Source organism: Saimiri boliviensis, chromosome 1 (assembly GCF_048565385.1).
Source record: "Saimiri boliviensis isolate mSaiBol1 chromosome 1, mSaiBol1.pri, whole genome shotgun sequence".
NCBI classification, from domain to species: domain Eukaryota; kingdom Metazoa; phylum Chordata; class Mammalia; order Primates; family Cebidae; genus Saimiri; species Saimiri boliviensis.
In genome coordinates this window covers 213,461,516-213,483,323 of record NC_133449.1, presented here as the reverse complement: position 1 = coordinate 213,483,323, position 21,808 = coordinate 213,461,516, and the positions used below count along the sequence as shown (strand labels likewise).

General features: G+C 37.5%; 1 protein-coding gene across 2 annotated transcripts in view; it reads right to left on the bottom strand.

The window, feature by feature from the left end:
- ELL2 (elongation factor for RNA polymerase II 2) overlaps positions 1-21,808 on the bottom strand; it is a 76,659-nt gene that overhangs the window by 9,363 nt on the left and 45,488 nt on the right. For both annotated transcript variants that reach the window (XM_039469515.2, XM_074383253.1), the window contains 6 exons: positions 20,230-20,393; positions 13,381-13,640; positions 7,681-7,805; positions 7,434-7,521; positions 4,976-5,546; positions 1,988-2,051 (listed from right to left, as the gene is read on the bottom strand). In XM_039469515.2, coding sequence (XP_039325449.1) covers positions 1,988-2,051; positions 4,976-5,546; positions 7,434-7,521; positions 7,681-7,805; positions 13,381-13,640; positions 20,230-20,393 — 1,272 coding nt within the window. The remainder of the gene's footprint in view (positions 1-1,987; positions 2,052-4,975; positions 5,547-7,433; positions 7,522-7,680; positions 7,806-13,380; positions 13,641-20,229; positions 20,394-21,808) is intronic.

The window sequence follows — 21,808 nt, the reverse complement described above, 5'->3', positions numbered from 1 at the left end:
GTATGAATTATTCACAGGTTGATTATTTAGGTTTTATAAGATGTCCCTTCAGTTTTCTTATGAGGCAACTTAAGTTCTGTATTTTTGGTAATTTTTCTGAAAATCCATGCTTTCTCACCATTTTTCAAAAATTTGCTGTCTTTATATAAGACTAGTTTTGGGTTAATATAAATTGCCTTTATTTAAGTAAATTAAGCAAACAGTCACATAGCACTAGAAACATGACAGACATACAGAAATGCACTGAGATGGATCCAGGAACCATCCTTAGATAAGTAATCTGAAAAAAACTTTTAAATATGGAATTAAGGCCAGTGTGGTAGTTCATGCCTGTAATCCCAGCACTTTGTGAGGCTGGGGCAGGTGAATCACCTGAGGTCAGGAGTTCAAGACTAGCCTGGCCAACATGGTGAAACCCTGTCTCTACTAAAAATACAAAAAATTAGCCAGGCATGGTGGTGGGTGCTTATAATCCCAGCTACTTGGGAGGCTCCACTTGAACCCTGGAGTTGGACGTTGCAGTGAGCTGAGGTTGCACCATTGCACTCCAGCCTGGGTGACAAGAGCAAAACTCTATCTGGTGGTGGTGGGGGGCGGGGGAGGGAAGGGGGGGTAATTAACTAATGAACCTGGCAAAACAACAATAGCCTTGAATCCATGGGGAAAAGTTTAGCATTATTTTTTAGTTTTCCCACATGATTTTGTCATATATAATAAGTAGATGTCACTATTATAAAAAAAAATTCAAAATCCATCAAAAAGGAAGAGCACTGCATTGGCACCTGTTACTCAAGGGGCTGACATTTAAAAGTTCTAAGGAGAAGTGGTTTGCAGTTAAAGAGGTGAACCCCCTCAGCAGCAGAGCCAGAGGCTGTCCTGGAAGCCTGGCTGCAGACAAGTGACCTTTCCTGGGCCAACTAAGTGGTAGGTGATAGCTGCCTTTCAAGGCTCTCCTACAGAACTCTAAAACCATACACCTCAGATGAGAGGGTACTCAGCAAGGTTTCTCAAGTTCCTGTTAGTTAAGAGATGATAACCAGCATTATGGTTTCATACTATATCATTCCCCAATAAGTATAGCTTTCACACTACTGTTAAGCAGAAGTAACACGTTTTAAAGCTAAAATGATCTCTACTCTGGAAATGAAAAGGGCTAAACAGCATAGTTTAACACTGTCCATCATGAGATGCTTTTAATAGAAAAAAAAATGTTCAGACAGCCCAGATTCATTTTCCCTTCTACATTCTAGCTATTTTGCACATTTGTTCATTTTCAAAGCTATCCAAAGTCATATTTGTTTGCTCTTTCCCTCTCCATTTTTCCAGGCTCTTGCAACTTAATTATTTTCTTCTTACAGAAGCCTTTTATTCTGTAAAAAAGCTAGAATTATGTGTTCAAGTTATGATTTCTGTGATAACCAGTTACAAAAATGTCCCCAGATCAGCATTTAGCAACTTGTTGTCATAACAAGAAAAACATTATAACCATTACTAAATTGAAATGATCAGAGTTTACTATTCTCTCCTCTAAAAATTACTTTGAGGAAAGAACTTTACTTAAATAAAAATCTATCTTTACACTTTATATTATTATGTGCAGAGGTTCAAGCACTTTGTCAGTAATAAACCATCCCTTTGTGGGGCCCAAGTGAATGACTGTGCATTGACAGACTGTCAGCTTTGAAGAGTCAGATCCCTAAAATCTTCCACAATCAAATGCTTAGCCTGGCCCCAGAACAAAGAACAGGCTTCTCTATACTTAAAGGCCAACGAACACAGCTCAGAGCGGGGGGAGGCACAACCTGCTCATGCAGACAAGGGTAGATTTGGGACAAGCAGGCTTAATGGCAGCCTTTCAATTGCAGGGGTGGCTCCAGGACTCTATTTCTGGAACTTCTTGCTTTTCTGATTTGCAAATTATGGGAAAAGAATTTGCAAACTTTCTAAAATTAAACTGCTCTCTCCATTGGCAGACATATGAACTTACATCAAATAATCTGGGAGTTCAATTGCTGAAGATTCCATGGAGGCAGTGCAATCCTCTTTAACTCCTACAACGAAAAAAACAAAAACAAAAACAAAATCAGAGCATTCATCAACCAGGAAGGTTATCAAATGCCTGTAATTCTAAAATAGATTAGAAACATCTGGAACACTTTTCCTCAAATTCTATTCTTCCATCTCAATAAGCAACAGTGAGCAAGGAATACAATTGAACATGAACAATAGAGGCCCTATGACCAGCGCCAGCAGAACGGACGCCAGGCATTTAAAGCACCCTGGCTACTGCAGTGTCTGCACAATAAAGGAATTCCATCTTAACCCAAGGTCAATCTTCTATTCTTTCAACAACAGTTGTGGCATCTGCCCAGCAATTCAAAGATTGTGGTGGCAGATGCAGCCAGACAATGGGAGATACAAATTTTACATCAACATCTACTTTTCATGGGATTCAAACAAGGCGGATGAGACAATAGAGTCAGGTAGCAGACTGCTTTGGTCACTGTATTTATATTGCCTCCCTTTTTTGTATGCAGACAGTGAAACTGCGTAGGAAGTTTTCCCATTGGTTTAAAGTAATTTAAAATAAGGTACTATTGAATGTCAATTTATATTCCTGTAATCTATAGCACTCATAACACTAAGCAGATTTTTTTTTAAGGACAAAACATTTTTAAGTGCTAAACACTGTGGCTACACAGTGCAAGTATGTAAATCCTTCAGTATTCCATTTGCTTAAATGCACCATGTCCAGAGGATATGTTTAGATTTTTTATTTGGGTAATTTTTTTTATCATTCAAAATAGGGTTAAACTGATAACTCAAACCCTAATCATACCCACTGGCAAAATATATAAAATGAAAGTGAATATTAGATAATTTCTTTGTTTAATATTTTAAAGAACAAAGTACCCTAAGCAAATATTATACATAGCTGAATGCATGCTGCTCGCCTATAAATATATTGATTCATGCTTGGGTAAAAGAACACGCTTTTACAATAGCCTGAGTCTTTTTTTTTTGGGGGGGGGTGGGGGTGGGGACGGAGTTTCGCTCTTATTACCCAGGCTGGAGTGCAATGGCGCAATCTCGGCTCACTGCAACCTCCGCCTCCTGGGTTCACGCAATTCTCCTGCCTCAGCCTCCTGAGTAGCTGGGATTACAGGTACGTGCCACCATGCCCAGCTAATTTTTTGTATTTTTAGTAGAGACGGGGTTTCACCATGTTGACCAGGATGGTCTCGATCTCTCGATCACGACCAGGATGGTCGTGATCCACTCGCCTCGGCCTCCCAAAGTGCTGGGATTACAGGTTTGAGCCACCGCGCCCGGCTTAATAGCCTGAGTCTTAAAGAGAAAGGCATTGAGTGCAGGTCACCTGGCTTCCCTTCTGCCACAGATACCAGGTAAGTTCTAAAACATACAGATGTGGGTCTGGAGTTTTCCTAAATTTGTGATTATGCCAACTGGTTCTGAAAGTTACTATATCCTCAGTAAAGGATTCAAAAAGACTAAGTCTGCTTCCCCAGGTCTCCAACTCTGAGAACACTTGAAACTCTGATGTAGATCTCAACATACTGAAATACAGTTTTCCTGTTTCTAGCCTGTGACTCAGAATCACCACCTCAGGGTAGAAAGTGTGGAGAGTGCAGTTTACCCAGTGGCTTATGAACTCTGAACACGGAGTTCTACTTCTTAATTTCTTTTCCTGACCTGACAAATTTAACTACAAGACTGCTGGGGGAAAAAGCTTATACCTACCTTTTGTGCCATTACATAGTATTATATTGATTGAAATATTTAAACAGAAATGCTTTGACATGCAATGTATCCAGTCTAGATCAATAAAGGCAATGTATCATATTATCCTGCAAAAGCTTCTTTGGAAGTACCACTAAAAGAAAATAGCTTCTCTCATATGGCAAAGATTAAATCTAAGGATTACAGACTTTCAGAATTATGAGCAAAATGCAGAAAGACAACTCTCCTTATAACTCTACTCATTAAAGTTATTTTTCCAAAGCCGTATTTTCCCAGGGAATTTTGCCTTAGTTATTCTGGGTTCAAAACTTGCAGCAATGCCAAATGGTGAACTTGGATCTTCTATGTGCTGGCATGCAGGGCATTAAGTTTTAGAGGACATATTTTTAAATAAGAAAAATCTAATTTTGTCAGTTTTTAACAATCACGACATGTTAGGCAAGCAGGCTTTTTATGAATTACCTCTTTCCTTTAGAGGTAAAGCTTTAAGTTTCTTTGGATCTCTAGATATTTAACATTTAAGCTCCTAAAGCTTGAAATGGTTAATTTTACAAATAATAATCGATGTTAGTTCACTAAAACAGGACTCTCAAAACTGGGGTAAAAAGCTTCAATCCTTAAGATTTATAAAGCAAACACTAGCTAACAGCTTTGCAAAAAACGAAGTGTTTTCGCTCTAAATAAAGATGATGTTACGGATCTGCAAATGAAATTTTATCTTGCCTGATTTATTAAAAAGTTGACATTTCCCCTGTGCTACTATTAATTAAAGCAAGGTGACCCTGTTTCATTGAGAAAGAAGGAAATGAATATTCTTACTGTGAATTGTGTGTCTGGTTAAATCAGTTCAAGAATGGCATATAATAGGTCATGTTGAGGTTGCACAATATCGTAACAGATATGGAAAAGAATGTTAAGTCCTCCTTCCAAAAGTAAGTCTCTGAAGTGTGACAGAGTTATTTTCAAATGCCATTCTTATTAATATAGAAACCATGTTTAATAATTGGCCAAAAAGAGACTGAAAACAACTGCTGTAAAATGAAACAAACAAACAAACAAACAAAAACTGCTCAAAAGCACAACACTAAATAATAATGAAACGGCATTTGCTAAAAAAGCATTACTAATTATAAACTGTATAATTTCAAACTCATGATAGCATGCACTTCCAGTTCATCAACATGTAGTCAGTACTTTTACAAAGGTAAAATACCTCCACTGGAATTTGGACTGGAGTTATCTAGCTTGTCAATTTCCTCTTCTCTCTTAAGGTCTTCCTCCTTTTCCTCAATAGTCTCAATGTCGTGCTTTTTTATTTGGTCCTTTTCCTTATGTTTTTTAGACTTCTTTTTGGATTTTTTGTGAGACATTGAGTGGTTTTCTTCCATAGGCTTTGGACACTTTAGTAGAACTGAACCAGGGGGTAAGGTTTCCAGAGAAGTCCTAGAGGTATATTTGTCTTGCTGGTCCTCATAGATACTATCGTTTTGACTAAAACTGTCAACAGGTAGGTCTTGAGTTCCCCGGCCTTCTGGAGTGCTAGGGGAATTGGAGTTAGAATTTACAATCTGAGGAGGATGTGAGACGGGCAGATGGGTTGAAGGCAGCGGTGGAGGGGTGGGGATGGCAGCAGCTGCAGGGGGCAGCGGGAGGCCTGCAGCAGATTTTTCACCGGTGGGATTCAAATGACCATTTAGTGTTGGTGGTACTCTGTTCGTCAAGTGAGATATTCGGGCTTTTTTATTCATTAAAGGATCAATAAACTCTGAATCCAAAAGCCGTTTCTAGGGGAGGGAAAAGGAAAAAAGTGAGCCAGTTTGCACTAGAATTAAATAAATTCAATATATGTATGGGGTTAAACAACTAAGTCACCTTATTCATACTTAAGTCTATTACCAGGATTATGTTAACCTTTCTTCACACTTAAGCAAAACAAAACAAAACAAAACAAAACCCACCCAAACAAAAACTAAACCAGAACGACAACAACATAAAACCAAATGTGAAATAAATTTTCATGTTTAATGTCAAAAAGCAGAATCTGGCAAATGTTTCTCAGAGTGCTTACTGAATTCTTTCTGATCATACAGCTTTACCCTAAGTTCCAAGCGAGTCTATGCTGATTTATGTGGATTATACCACTTGGGAGAGTGTTAAACAAAGGCAGTCGCCCTCCTTGCTGGCCATGGTTGACCTAGTTATATTAAATGAGAGAAAGCAATTTGTCCCACTTGACTCTGTGAGAACTAACACAGCTGGTAAAGGGCAATAGCCCACACTTATTTTCATCTTTGATGGGCTAAAATGCTCCAGTTAAGAATATTTTGGCTGTCATTTATCATTCCACCTGTCTTAGAGTGGGAAGAGCCAGCACTTTTCAGAGTAGTTTCTCTATCTCTATCACTGTTGAAATGCTATTTAATTTTTTTTTTTTTACCTTACATATCTCTTTACCAGATTGGAAAATAGGTCTTAATAACTGGCCTAACTAAAATTAGGTGGAAGTACTTAAAAAAAAAAATAGTAATAGTTGCCCAATCCGTCAACCACAATAATCGTATTTTTAAGTTAAAAAGGAAATTTAGATAGTTGAAAAGTACAAAATATAAATTCACATTTATGCTTACATGTAATGCTGTGGCTGGTATTTTGGCTTGAAAGAAAATAATGGTAACCAACTCATTACTTCATTCTGTTTTCAATTTAACACTATTTATTTGGTACCCAGTATATAATTTGATCAGAGAAGTAGTTTCATAATAGTTGGCATTAAAAGTCAGACTTCCACAGACACTGTATATGCAAGGACAGAACTGTTTTCCTTTTTCTTTTTTGTACCCCTCTGTTCATCACAATAGGTTTCTAATATTTTTGGATGTGTGAATGGCCATTTGCCCAGGGCATGCTTAGTGTTCTCCATACATCTGCGGGCCTCTCACTAATTCTTGGGAGTAGGGTCTCTCACAGAGAGAGAGAGGCAGGACCCTGTGTCAGCACTACTGGGGTGAGGAGGCTGTCCCAGTGTCTGTCAAAAGCACCTGGAACACTGAGAGAGTTCTGAAGTTGGCCAGTCAGCTAAGAAGCAGGCAGCCTTCACTCTAGTACTGCCTAGGATCTTCTCACCTTTTACTAGGATGAGCTGAATCTCTTGGGGAAAACTCTAAACTGGAGAAGAATCTGATTGGGAGCACTCTGATAAGGATCCAATTGAAAAGGGCTTTAAGAAAGCATGGGAACATGCCACCATTTTTGTTTATTTGCTGATTGTAAATCCATTTCCCCCCAAAATATTCTTCTGGAACATGTTGCCAGACAAAATTAAATCTCTTCAATTTTCCATATAATCTGATAATTGTATGGGACTCGATAAGTCTTCTAGTTAGTGACCAAATTGGAAAGTAGATAATCTTACAACAAAATGTAAACTTTAAAAATGGAAACCAAGGTAGACATTAAGTACTCTGACAAACAGTGCTGTGTAGTAGAGAGAGTTCTGGGCTGGAAGCCAAGACCTAAATTCTAGGCTAAGCTCAGCCACAACCAGCTGGCTTTGGGCAGGCAAGCTGTACAGCTTCTCTGGGCCTCACCTCCCTCACTTATACATCAGAGGAACTGATTAGTGGCCCCTAATGTCTATGTCAGGTCTATAATTCTCTAAGTTTATGAAATACCTGAGGAGAAGATACAGCATCTCGACTAGAACATACAGGAGATTCTGAATGGCTGGTGCCTGCAGCATTCTGAGATGGATTTAGTTTTCTGTAAAGGACACACATGTTATGTGTTACGGAGATAATTTAAAAATGTTCATGATGGAAAGCTCACCTTGCTTTTCTTTCCCACCTTAACACTAAAATAACAATGACTAAAATAATTACTTATTTCTTTAATTTTTAAAACAAGAAAAAGAGAAATCACCTAGACAGCACTGACTCCAATGACCGTCTGTCTATTTCACTGTATCCAGGCCAGTCTCTTTGAAGCTCTTTAAAAACATAATCCTTTAAGGTATATGAGAGGTCCTTGGGATTCAGATTGGCTACCTGGTATGAGGTATAAAAACAGAGCATTAGTTATTTTTATTATCATCTCCTAACCTAAAACAGGCAACCTTTAGGATTCATACTGAAAATAATTACATCAACTGGCTCCAAAGGAACTGCTAGTTTGTATTACATGCCAGATCTCAATAAATGCCATTAACTTCATTTTGGGAATTAAAACTTTATATACACAGCTTAATGTTTTTTTTTTTCCCCTGAATGGCCATTGCATTTTTAATATTTCTAATCAAATAATAAGCCCATATTAGGAAAAAATGCGATTTAAAAAAATCAATTATTTTAGTCAAAGGAATCCAAAACAGTTGTACAGTAGTCCCCTCCTTATCTTTAAAGGATACAGTCTGACACCCCCAGTGGGTGCCTAGAAACTCTCATGGTAATAAACCCTATATATACTGTTTTTTTCCTATACATACATACCTGATAGTTTATAAATTAGGCACAGTAAGAGATTAACAACAATAACTACTAATAGAGCAATTATGCCAACATGCTGGCCATGATTACTCTTGAGATTTGGGGCCATTACAAAGTAAAATATGGGTAACTTGAACACAAGCACTGTGATATCACAACAGTCGATTTGAAAACGGAGACAGCTAGTGACTAATGGGGGACATATAGAGGGTTATCAGATCCACTGCTGTGGTATCGCAGTACATGTGTCCAGGTAACCCTTATTATACTTAATAATGGCCCAGGATGGCTACTAAGTGACTAATGAGTGGGTAGCAGCTACAGTGTAAAGCTGGACAAAAAGATAATTCACATCCTAGGCAGGACAGAGCAGAACAATGTAAGGTCTCATCACATTACTCAGAACAGCATGCAACTTAAAACCAACAAAATGTTTTTTTCTGAAAATTTTCTTTTAATATTTTTGGATCATGGTTGACTATGGGTAACTGAAATCCCAGAAAGCAAAGCCATGGATAAGGACTACGGTATTACTAATATCCTTATTTACTTCTGGGCAGAGTCCATTACTTTTGAATAACAATAAAAATCCTTGTACTAAGTAGAAACCAAACAGTGGTTTGGTTTTTGAATTACAATAAAAATCACTTATATTAAGTGGAAACCAAACAGTGCTCAAATGTTGGGTTATAAACTTTCAGTCATCAACAAAAACTTTTACATCATAAATAGTATCACTTCTAATAACCCTGTCTGTCTTTTTTGGATAACCATGCTTGCTTCTTCTTTCTGCCAGTTCTCCTGAAGAACCACTTATTCAAAGTCCTTGAAATTCCACAAACCAATAAATGAAAACATGTGCCTAAAGAACCCCTAAATTACTGTTATTAGTCAGCCAGTTTATTCTGAAGTGTAACGTTTTCTTATCCCTTAGCTGCAATTCCTAGTGTGTCAGGGCTTAGCCATTAACTAACTACACAAGCATATGGGTTCATGTGCCAAACCAAATGTAATTTTTAAGGCTAGGAGAAAATTATTCTTGCCTATCACTTCCTACTGGAATAGATCATTCTATGTCTTTTAAAAGGACTATCAAATATAATATGATAGTTTATGCTTCTCACAGGTTAGCTGAATACTATTCTAACATTAATGTTGCTATAAAGAAGAAAATAGTAGGTTTGTCTTAAAATTCGAATTTGCAAATAAGTTAATATAGGATAATATCAGATTTCTCGAAGTGGAATAAATGCAATCCATGATCCATCAGTTTTCTTTTCTTTCTTCTTACTCTTTTTTCTTTTTTCTTTTCAAGACAAGGTCTTACTCTGTCACCCAGGCTGCAGTGACTGCAGCCTCAATCTCTTGGGCTCCAGTGATCAGATGGACACTACCAGGCCCAGCTAGTTTTTTGTATTTTGCAATTTGTATATTTTGTAGAGAAGGGTTTTCGCCATATTGACCAGGCTGGTCTCAAATTCCTGAGCTCAAGCAATGCTCCCTTGGCCTCCCCAAGTGCTGGGATTGTAAGTATAAGCCAGTATGTCTTCCATTTTTTCTTACCCCTAGTACTACACATAATAACACTGCACCCCTACAGCAATCTGTTTTCTAGGTTTCTGTAATAGGACAATCTCTTGGTTTCCTCCTCCCTTGGGACCTTTTTTTCCCCTGACATGAAGTCTTGCTCTGTCACCCAGGCTGGAGTGCAGTGGTGCAATCTCAGCTCACTACAACCTCTGCCTCCTGGCTTCAAGCAATTCTCCTGCCTCAGCCTCCTGAGAAGTGGGAATTAAAGGCGCCTGCCACTGCACCCATCTAATTTTTGCATTTCTAGTAGAGATAAGATTTCAACATGTTGCCAGGCTGGTCTTGAACTCCTGACCCTGTGATCTGCTGACGTCGGCCTCCCGAAGTGCTGGGATTATAGGCATGAGCCACTGTGCCAGGCCTAGGACCTTTGTTTTTTAAGTCTCTGTTTCTCAGTCCTCTATGTGTTGAAATGCTGAAGTGTTCAGTCCCTGTTTTCTGCTCTGTTTTCCTCATTCTCTTCATTTCCTCCTAAGATGATTTCATTAAGTTTGAAGACTTTCAATACCTGATAAATATGCTAATTCCTAAATTTATAACTCTAGCCCCAAGTATTCTCTGACAACCACACCCTTATATACAACTATCTATTGACATCTGTCTCTACTTTGCTATGTCTAATAGACATCTTGCAAATATAGTCTATGTAAAACAGAATTCCTGATTCTCTTCTCCCCCCTTAAACCTACTCCTTTTCCATCCCTCCCCATCTCAGACAATGGCTCAATATCCATTCAGGTGCTCAGACAAAAACCTAGCCATAATCACAGATTCCATTCTTCCCCTCATTGTCTCCCTACACCCAACCATTACCAAGTCGTATCACAAAATGTTTGGCTCTTTAAGTAGTCTCTCTCCTCTACTCCTGCCCCTCCAAGCCATTCTTGCCGTAGGAGTCTGAGTGATCTTATTAAACTTATAAATCAGATTATATCGTATTTTTTTTAAAACCATGAGTTCCCATGTCACTCAAAATAAAACCTAAGCTTCTTGCCCATGGCCTAAAAAAATCCTCTGAGATTTAACCTCTGCCTCCCTCTTCCGTGTGCTCTGGACTCTGTCTTGCACCCACCTACAAGTGCTGACTCCTTTTCTTGTCTTTCCCTCATCATTTCAGTTAAAATGTAGCCATGTGAGAAAAGGTTCCCTGATCTCTCCACATAGCTGATCCCTTCCCCAGCTCCTTTCAACACCCCACTCAACCTGAAATTGTCTCATGAATAAGCTCCACGAGCGCTGGGTTTCTGTTGGGGTCACTTTGGGATTCCAGCATTTAAAACAGTGTCTGGTACATTGTAGGTACTTAATAAATTGAATTGAATGAATGAATGTTCAGCTTGAGCCAACTATCCAAATGTTAAGCTTGAAACATTCAACTGTATCTAGTTTCTGATGTTAAAATTTAGTTTTTCCATAAAAAGTCATTCTAAGAAAAAAAGATTTTATTAATACATACCAGTTTAATAATAAACAGCAATAAACACATTTCCTGGTTTAAGCATTTTTAAATTTAGGTACAATCTTTCAAATTTTACTGGGAGCCAACATCTTAGTTTATTTTAAAAACCTATTACTTTGATGAATTAATAATGTTCACAGGGTTCTGAAAATTACTGTGTAAGTAACAAATAAGCAAATTATCTCTACTGGCACAGACAAAGCATAACTGATATTTTAGGTAACTTATTTTCCAACTAGTTTATGTGGGACAGAATAATCAATTTTGGGATGATTTGTGTATCTTGCTGTTCTTTTTCTTTTTCTCTGGTGCCTACTTTTGGTCAGTTTTATTGGAGCAAAGTCATTTTATTTTTCTTGTTAGCTGCTAGCTATGTTCAGGAAAGGGAACTTAGGTATAACTGGTTTGCATCAAAGTTCTGAAGATTCCTTTGTTATCTTCCTTGTGAGGATGAAATGAGATCATGCATGTGAAATGCCTAGCGCTGTGCCTGGCACATAGTATTGCTCAAAAAATGGTAGATGTTATTAGCCTTTCTATCTGTGTTTTCACTAGGCCAGTGGTTTTGGCTCAAATATTAGAATCATTAGGGCCATAAACAATATGAGTGCCCAGGTCCCACATTCAGATACTTGGCTTTTGTTGATCTTTGGTGGAGTTCAGGTACTGGCATGTTTTAAAAGCTACCCAAAGGATTCTAATATGTTACCAGGATGAGACAATGCTCTAGATGCTATCAAATGATCAACACTAATAACTTTCATGCCTCAGATGCTTGGGGATAAAGTATATCTGCACTTTTATATGTGTGTATATATATATATATATATACACACACACACACACACACATACACATACATATGTACATATTCATTTAGATATCTATATGTATATAAATAATCACATAACTAATGCCATATATCAGTAGTAGTCTATGTGCAAACTGCCTCTGCATTTTGCCCTCTCCATTATCAAAACCGAGAAGGTAATTCACAACCTTTCTGGAGATGTGGTTACCAAACGTTTTGTGATTTTTAACCTGACTGTCACTGCTTCTCCAAATATCAAATGGAACACACACACCATCATTCTCATTTATTCTCTCATCCTTTCTTTTGAGCTCTTAAAACTGCTATGTGACATATGGATTTAAATTATTTCCAAAAAGTGCTAAAGGATTTAATAAATATACTTAAGACTGATTGTGATACCTTGGGGACTGACTAAACCTGAATTAGAGACAATGGTTTTACCCTTTCATAACATTTAGTATTATGTAGTGGATGTAAGAGATAATGGATTAAAAAAATGCACTTCAAAGTATTACTCTTTGAATAACAGATGAAAACTTGTAGGTTTTTTTTAAATTATGAAATTTAGAGTAACTTCTTTGGAAATGTTATTTCTTTAGAAAAAATAAAAGAGGCGGACCACTATTTATGTGGATGTGAATGCTCATAAACCTTTATGAAAGATGGATGGAAGGAAGGAAAAAAAATACAGGAGGTTAAAGTCTGACAAACCACTGATCTTTAAAGCTTGTGATAAGGTACGGGATCACTGCTAATCCATTACAATTTTATATCCTTTTACACAAACAAGTGACTGATCTTGGCACACACAGTGGCAGAAAAAGACAGAGTAATAAGGGCAGCACAAAGTATGTGGGGCAAGATACATTTTAAACTATTTAATAGGCAAAAATATTCTGGTTTATACCAATCAAAGGCCAACAGAATTCGTTGCACAACTTCACCGACAATAACCAGTACGAATTAAGGCAATACTTTAGTGTATTCAAGACTAAAAACAGATAACAAAATCTTGTTTTCTTTTTAATGGAATTTGAGAACAAAATTTTTTGGTCTCAAATAAAGACAATACTCAAATTCAACTGGTTTTTAAATTAAGTGCTTAAAATAAGATGATTTAACTTAATATTCAGGAGTTGTATTTCATATACCACTGATCAAAATAATCCTGAAATTTCTCTATCTCAATAATAATAATAATGACAACAAGCCTTTTTAAATGAACTTTGTAACAAGAAGGTAAGCAGGAAGCACCTCTCTCCAGCTGTCCTCACCTGTTGCAGAATTGCTCCCAGGGAGTTCTTGTCTTTTTGATTGACACCATCTTTCTGGAGTCTAGCAAGTAGCTCCGGTTTCTTGTAGGCCTTCAGGGCCAGTAAGTGAATCACCCTGTCCCTATATGGCCTCTGAGAGACACTGCTGCTGCTGTGTGTCTTTCGAATTGTATTTGCAGGGTTCATGGGGGTTGACCTTTTCCTCTCAGGAACTGTATCTGAAACAGCTTGAGGTGCTTTCCGAATTTGCACTCTTTTCCCTAAAGTCCAGTGAAAATGACATTGTTACACATTTGTGGGTTACCATTTGAGCATCTCAGTTTCCATAATTCTGATTTAGTTACCTCTTCATTTCTAGAGGAAATAATAATAATAAAGCCCACTTTATTTCAATCTTTAAGAAGGCATATAAACAGAAAGCACTTTAAATGCCTAAAATTTGAGTTAGAAATTATTTTAATAAAATCATTTCTTGGAATTATGTATTATACATGTATTTTGGTCACTTAGCTACACAAAGATACGAACTAGTGACATAAACTGTAACAACAGACTTGATAACTTATACCTTAAATAAATATATGCCATTTCTGAAAAGTAACCTATAATACAGTAATCATGATGAAATGTAAGAAATACCTGTCAGATCTCTCTAAGAAGACAGTCTTGGCTGAGCTTGGGCATAACCTTAGTAATTTCACAGGTTCAAAGGCCACAAGGGGGGTGGAGGCTAAAATCATGAGGCATCCACTAGTGATATTCTTTTTTTTTTTTTTTTAACAGGCTATGACAAATATTAGGATTCATAAAACAAAACTAACTGACCAACCAATCTCAGAGGGCACAAACAAATCTATCCTCTGCAGTGCTGAGACTATACATGTGAGTTAGAGAAATGAAAAATGGTACAAAGGAGGCCTTCACATCATTCTTGCATGGGCCGGTGCTGTTCATGTGGTTAACCCATTTGCTGTTTAGACTAAACACTGCCACTAGGCAAGTTGCTACTTCTAGAACATGTGTGGGCTGAGGGGAACGGGGGATTATGTGTATGTGTGAAGCTATCCAGACATGCCTGGTCACTGACAATCCCAGTAACCATTCCTTGCTGAAGGGACAAAAAGTAGCATGAAACTGTATGAGACTCATTATTATGATTTTACAGGTGGAGTCTTTTAGCTTGTTTAGGACACACTAAGCCCCAACTCTACACCCTCTGGTTAAAGAAGGGGAAGAACTTGTAATAACATACAATGTGGACAACTGCATTAGGAACAAAATAACAACTAGGAGCTTTACTAAACAGTAATTCTGTCCATGCTGGGCTCCCCAGGCCTGGCCAGAGGGCCTGTGTGTTTTGACTCCATCCTACCTTGAGTAAGGGAAAAAGATGAATGCTCTCAAAATGAAACCTCTACTGGCTGGTATGTTTCTTTACTATCTGTACAAAATCAATTGCAAAAATCAAACTATTATACAACAAAGGAACTCAACATCAAGGGGACACTACCTAATGATAAGAAAAACTATTAAGTTATAATTAGAGTTGTAGAGATAGCTTTAGATTGGGTTTCTGTATTTTTCTTAAATTAGAGGCAACTGGATCGATGTCAGGTGGGAAAAAAACTAATACACCAATTATGTGGGGGACACTATGCTTAAAAGCTGCATACTTGTTATCTTGTTAGGTCTCACAATAACCTGAAAAGACAGGCATTGTCCCCATTTCACAGATGAGAAAATGGAGGCTTTTAATGGAATATGTTCAAAGGGTAAAGTGTTCACTTAGCATTTGGGAGGTTCTGTGATTTAATACCTAATTTTCCTGCCTGTAAGTCTTTGCAGAAAAGGTTTTATGAACAAATGCCTAATGTTTACTGTTGCTTCATGTAAGGCTATAAGCTCCATGAGGGCAGGGCAGTGGGTGCTTTGTCAGTATTTAATGACTAAGTGAATGACACCAACAGAACAAGTAAGCAGAGGAGCAGGAATCAACGTAGTACATATTTCCCCACATTGCCAGGCTGCCAGAGTGTGAACACACATTGAAATTTAAAATGCAGCAAAGGCAAACCTTTTAATCCACCATTTACCAGTTGCAACAGTGTTAACAAATATTAGTGTTCCTTGAAATTTTAATTAAAAAAAAAATTTTTTTTAATAGATGCAAGGTCACAAGTTTTAAAAATGCTGCAGGTTCCACACTCCCTCCCCCTCAACAAGTCTTACCAAAAAGAAATTTGTTTAACTCTTTTCTAAACCAAGCTAACTGGGTAGCCCTTCTGTCTCTCTAGGAAGGGAGATGGGCAGAGAATGTTTGTTAGCTAAGCTATACACACTAGGACTGGTCATTTAGGATGAATTCAAGCTGGCAAGGCAAATAAAAAGAAAAAGAAAAAGTGACAGAACTGCCACTGTGTTTCAGGTGCCCTACATCCTCTGTACCTCTGATTTACCTCTGATCCTTGTCTTAGGTGGTCTCCAAGGTCTACTGGGTTTATCTCCATGCTTCTCCAAAGCACGTACAGAGGAGACAAATAAAGGACACTAATTTTGCCCTTAAAAGGGATGTACATATGATGTTTGGCAAGAAATAAAAAGTCTGACCAGGAGACAACAGAACTGGAGTCTTACTTGGGGCCCAGTGCTAGACTGTCATCTCTCCATGAATCCTCTACCTACCAAACAACTCACTTAGCCCTTTGCCTCATTTTTCTTTTAGACAGCCAGTTATGGGGTAACACACATCTCATTCAAATGCTTGAAAGAACACCTTAGCCACTGTGGACACTGAATCATACTCAAGATCACTTGTTCGCTACCTCCCCATCCCATCCCTTTTGTGCCTATGCAACAAAGAAGGAGTCCTCTGGTTTAAGGAAAGACAGGCTACAGATGAAGAAAACATAAGCAATAAAGGTATTTACAGAATTGAGATGCTAACAGAAAAAGTAAAGCAAGAAAATGTCAGGTTCAAAGTGGGCAGAAGAAAGGATTTATTTTTTATATTTGCCTCAGAAAAAGTCATTTTAATAAAACCTGTGGGAGAACCTAATTCTCTTCCCAGACCCAACTGCTAATCAATTCCCTGGGCTCTTTATATAAACAGCATCAGTGGTTCCAACAGGGTTGGGTAGTCTGGGACTACAACTAAATCGTTATTTCATAACAAGGAGTCCAATTCTAGATTCTCTATTTAATATGAGATGGTAAAAGCATTTATCCCTGTCTAATGGCTCTGAGTAAACAATCTGAAAGGAAGGTGTTAACGTCCACCACAGAGACAGAAGGGACTGCAGTAATTTTCTGCTGTTGTTTTTCCATTCTGTGGAACCTGATCAGAAGCCCTGGCAACACAGACTCAGACTTTAAAAACATCTGCAGACTCATGACAATGACATGGCTCTGTCATGGTTAAATACATAATCCACTGCAAGGGAAATCTCCACCATTTGGTATTTGTGACTACTTTTTCAAAAAGTTTACTACCAAAATATATATACTGAACATTCACAAAATGTTAGCACCGTAAAGGACCTTAGATGTTGTCTAGTTCAAATACCACCCCACCCCACCCCCCCGTTTTTTTTTTTTTTTTAATATTTGAGAAAAGCAAGATGTTAAATGATTTGTCTGGCATCAAAAATAAGGAGTTTGTTTATAAAGAGTAGAAAGTAAAAATATAATAAGGAGGGTGGTTTGGAAGTTGGAAAAACTGGAAACAGAATCCTAGAAATTAGACTGGTTATTTTATATAACTAAATAAATATTACTACATAAAAAATGCATAATTTAGTACATATCCATAATTTAGGTATAAGTCAGTGAGCAGACTTAAAATAGAAGCAGCGGTGATTAGTGATTTTTTTTAAACAAAGGAGAGGAATTATAATAATACAATATTGTTTACCACTGATATAAATTTAATGACTAGATGTAAAAATATTACTGAAGATAGTAATGTTTTCCATGTTAAAGCCTTTCCTGTTCCTTTCTAGGCAAATAGGTTTTTGTTTCTTCTGCCCCCAAGAGGGTTGCAGAAACTCATATTCCTGGGTGATTCGGCCAGGTGACCCCTAGGAACATAGTCTTCACTGCCTCAAACTGGGCTTCTGCCCTAGTCTAGGTGTCAGCTGGCATCATGGTACCACCATGCCACAGTGGGATCAGCATTTTTCTCACTGGTTATCCACCCAGGCTGACAGTGTTGAAAACAACCTTGTCCCGCAGTTATCTCTAACATGGCATAGGTGAACTTTTGGTGTCACTTTATGTGATATAGTCAATTATTAATTAAAGGGGTATATCTTACTGTCTTAAAAAAAAGCACCGAACTTGTTAATAAGGTCATACTCATACAATTTGCTATTTGCTGACACCAACAACTTGGTATATAAAATACAGAGAGAATCATAATATTCTTCATAGGGTAATTACGAGATTCCTTGTGCACAGCAAGAACTCAATAAATGCTGGGTTTTATTAGTATTGAAGGGTGATTGACATTTTAAAGAACTGAATGAGTCAGACAGTTTTGAGACACTGAAAGAGGCAGGAAGATACAAACTGAGCTGCCTGGAAGGAAAACAATATATGGGAAAGGGCTGACAATGAATAAGGTTAAAAGAAAAAGATCAAAACATGACATAACAAAGTACAGTAAAAAAATCAAAATAGACAACAAAAAAGACAATCAAGATACTTGATTCCATTGCTTCCCTGTATTCAGAATTGATCAGACTTTTAAGATTATTGTGCCCAGTTTTGAATTCTAAGGTCAAGAATTGGAGGGAGTCCAGAGGAGGGCAATAAAATAATTAAAGGGTTGAGATACAGACCATATTAAGAATAGATAAAAGGAGCTGGGGTTATCTGACCTAGAGAATAAAAGGCTGAGGAGGTGAATGACAAGATTTATGACCAGAGAAGAACACTGTGCTGTGACGGTGAGTGGCTAGGACACTGAGGACGAAGCAAACAGGAAAAGGCCTACAGAGGGCCCGGATTGGCAGCGATCGCTGCAGGGCTCTGCGGCGAAGAGGAGGGTATAGAGAGGGTGGCCAGCTCTTCTTAGCAGAGGGAAGGTGTAATATGGTTCCCATGTAAACTCTGATAACCTCAAATTTCCTATGGTCACCTCCAAAATGTATGCAAATTATTTGTAGTACCTTTAAGAAACCTTGCAAGGTCTAAAATTCCCAGTACCTTTAGTAAGTATATGGACTGTGGGATTTGGGGTGTTGAAGTCTGTTGTGTAAGCTATAAACAAACTGTAGCTGACTCTTTGAAAACAAAAACACATGAGCACAGATGACACCCAAGGACCATTCAATGGAAAAGTGCAGTCATCATCACTGATTTTCTATCTTTGGAATAAATCAAGGGGAGGGTTTTTTTCAGCTAGTTATATCGGGAAGGGAAACATTGTTTTGATGGTTTCAGTCTTCTATTCCTTTGTCAAACACACCGATTTGTCTCACTGTTTATAAAATGGTGGTACTGGGCAGAGTAAAACAACATTTTCCAAGCAACAGGGGGAGATCACTCATAGTTTGTACTTAAATGTAAGTGTGGTAGATCTTGTGTGTTTTAAAAACTATTTGAGATTTAGCCTACTAACACAGAGAATTAATTAAGTTACTTTTAAGGATAAAGGAGAAAGAAAGGAGGTTGGAAGTTGCTACCTCACTCAGCAGGAAAGAGAAGGTGAAAAATCTCATTGCTAGTAACTGACTGAGCAGGGAACTAAGCCCCATGAGTACAGGTATCTCGGGAGGGGATGAATTGTTGTTAAACCAAACTAAATGTATCTAAGCTAAGCACCAAGCCCCAGGAGAATTGCCTTTGTTCCAAAGAAGTACTTATTAAAGACACTAGCCAGCTCTCAAAGCTGAATGTACTGTAGCTGGATCAGCAATTGGAAAATACAGAAGTAGAATGAAGCCAAACCTTGGAAAGATGCTAGTTAAGGGATGGGTTCTTCAAGAGACTTTTTGAGAGCATTTAAGTTTCTAAATTAATATGCTTTAATCATTTACTCTAGAGTTACTTGTGTTATTAAATTGACCAAGGACTCAAAGAGCTCATCCTCACTCTTGATAATTCTATTACTGTTAATAGTCACCATAAATTGACTCCTTAAAGTTGTTAGGATCACTGGATCACTGCTCATAAAGGAGAGACTCATCTTGCAAGTCTGGTCTTACCTCCCTTCTATCTGATAGACACTTGAGTGAGCTGATGATGGGGGTTGGGTAGGCTCTTCATTAAAGGATAGATGAGGATGAGGGTCACAGCTGAGGAACCAAAGAGACATCACTCTAATGCTCTGCTGTAATGCTTTGCTATAAGCATATTTTATATTTTTGTAATGAAAAATCCGTGTTGTACAAAGATGCTCTGAAAATGTACGCAAAACCTACAACAATGAGATTATCAACCCATAAATTCTACTAATAGATTTTACTATAAAAATAGCCCTACAAAAAGGCAAAACAAGAACCATAGTATCCATCATTGAAATTACATCACTTAGTGACAAAGAAAACACAACGGTACCATGATTGCAACTTCACACAGTAATATGACCAAACCCCAGTACTATAAAATAATAGAAAGCAGCCAGTGGAAGATTCAGGATGTAGGAAAGCATAAAACTTTAAAATATGCTCTTCAATTTATCGGCAGTGTGAAGAGAACAAATAACTTTGTTTTCCTCACCATGTTATCCAAAATGTTCTAAAAACTAGTTCCTGTGTTTTCATTAAGTTAATATTATTGGTATTTACCTACGGTGATCTTGAATTACTCCAATCAATCAGCAAGAGGAAGAAAGATATCTATACAAACCTACATATGGTCCACCAGGTTTGATAACTTTTGTGCTTCGGTTGCGGGATTCCTCCTCTGCCTGGGTCATTCTTTCTCGTGTCATCTGATACGAGTCGTTTGTTGCACACACTGTAATTTTATCTTGTATAAATCCCAGGCAATTGAGCTGGGAGGCTCCAGAGCTGTCAAGTAAGTCAGTGGCTTTGTTAGAGATGACCCTCATTTTGTAGAATAAAGGCAAACAAGAATTATATAATCCTAAAATCAGCAGCCCAAATAAGTTTGCAATCCTAAAACAACTAATATTAATTTTTAAATGCAAATGTTATTTAAAATATTTAAGTTCCTCTTCTTCATATCACCTTTTTTTATATAATGGATGAAATGAACTTTCAGAGACCAAATCCATAAAATTTTGAAAAAGAAAAAAAAATCACTATTTGGAAAGACATCAGAGTTCCAATGGGCATTGCAGTTCTTTTATTTAACTGTCAACTATTTTAAAGGATTATCTAACACTGATATGAGAAAAGTTAAAAAAGTTTACTTTTAGTGAAACCACAGTATACATGCTTTGGACTGACTAGTTGAAATGGACTCACCACACATTCTTTTTTATTCTTAATAAGGCATTTTAAGGCTAAAATACTGACAAACATTAAATAATTTAGTATTATTTTACTTTAGTAATAGGCCAAAAAGTTACTAAAAATTGCAAAATTTGTATTTACTTTGTTAAATCTCTATATAAGATGACCTACTTATAGCAAATGTTGAAGAAAACACAGGGCAAATAATTTTTGTAGTAATTTTTTTAAGGCTGGACATAGTGGCTCATGCCTGTAATCCCAACACTTTGGGAGGCCACGGCAGGTGAATTGCTTGAGTTCAGGAGTTGAGACCAGCCTGGGCAGCATGGAGAAACACTGTCTATATAAAAATACAAAAATTAGCTGGGCGTGGTGGTGTGTGCCTGAAGTTACAGCTATTCAGGAGACTGAAGTGGGAGGGTCTCTTGAGCCCAGATGGTGAAGGTTGCAGTGAACTGAGATAGTGCCACTGCACTCCAGCCTGGGCAACAGAATGAGACCCCATCTAAAAAAAAGAAATAAATAAAAAAGAAACTTTTATTGAAATAATCTTGAATATTAACATGGACCTAGAAGATGGCTCTGTTTCAAAGTAACATGCTAATATTAGGGGGATCACGGTCATGGTCATAGTCATAACTGGTATTTTACAAAGAAATTGCTATGGCCTGAAAACAAAGTGGAATATAAAAGTAATGAAAGTGACACTATAGCTCTGATCATCTATTTCCAAACTTAATTAGAAGTAACTTTGTTATAATACAAAAAAAAAAGGGTAGATTTTATAAATTGCTAATAACTGTCTTTACAAATGCTATTAAACAAAACAAAACAAAACAGTTAATTCATCTCATAAACATTTCTTGGGCAGGGACTGCATGCATAGCAATGTGTGAGGCACAGAGGCTGTGACAAGAACTAAGACAGTTGTGGTCCCTCCTTCAAGGAGCTGTCTAATGGGTGACAAGGATGGGCAAACTGGAAATCACAACACAGTGTGACAAATG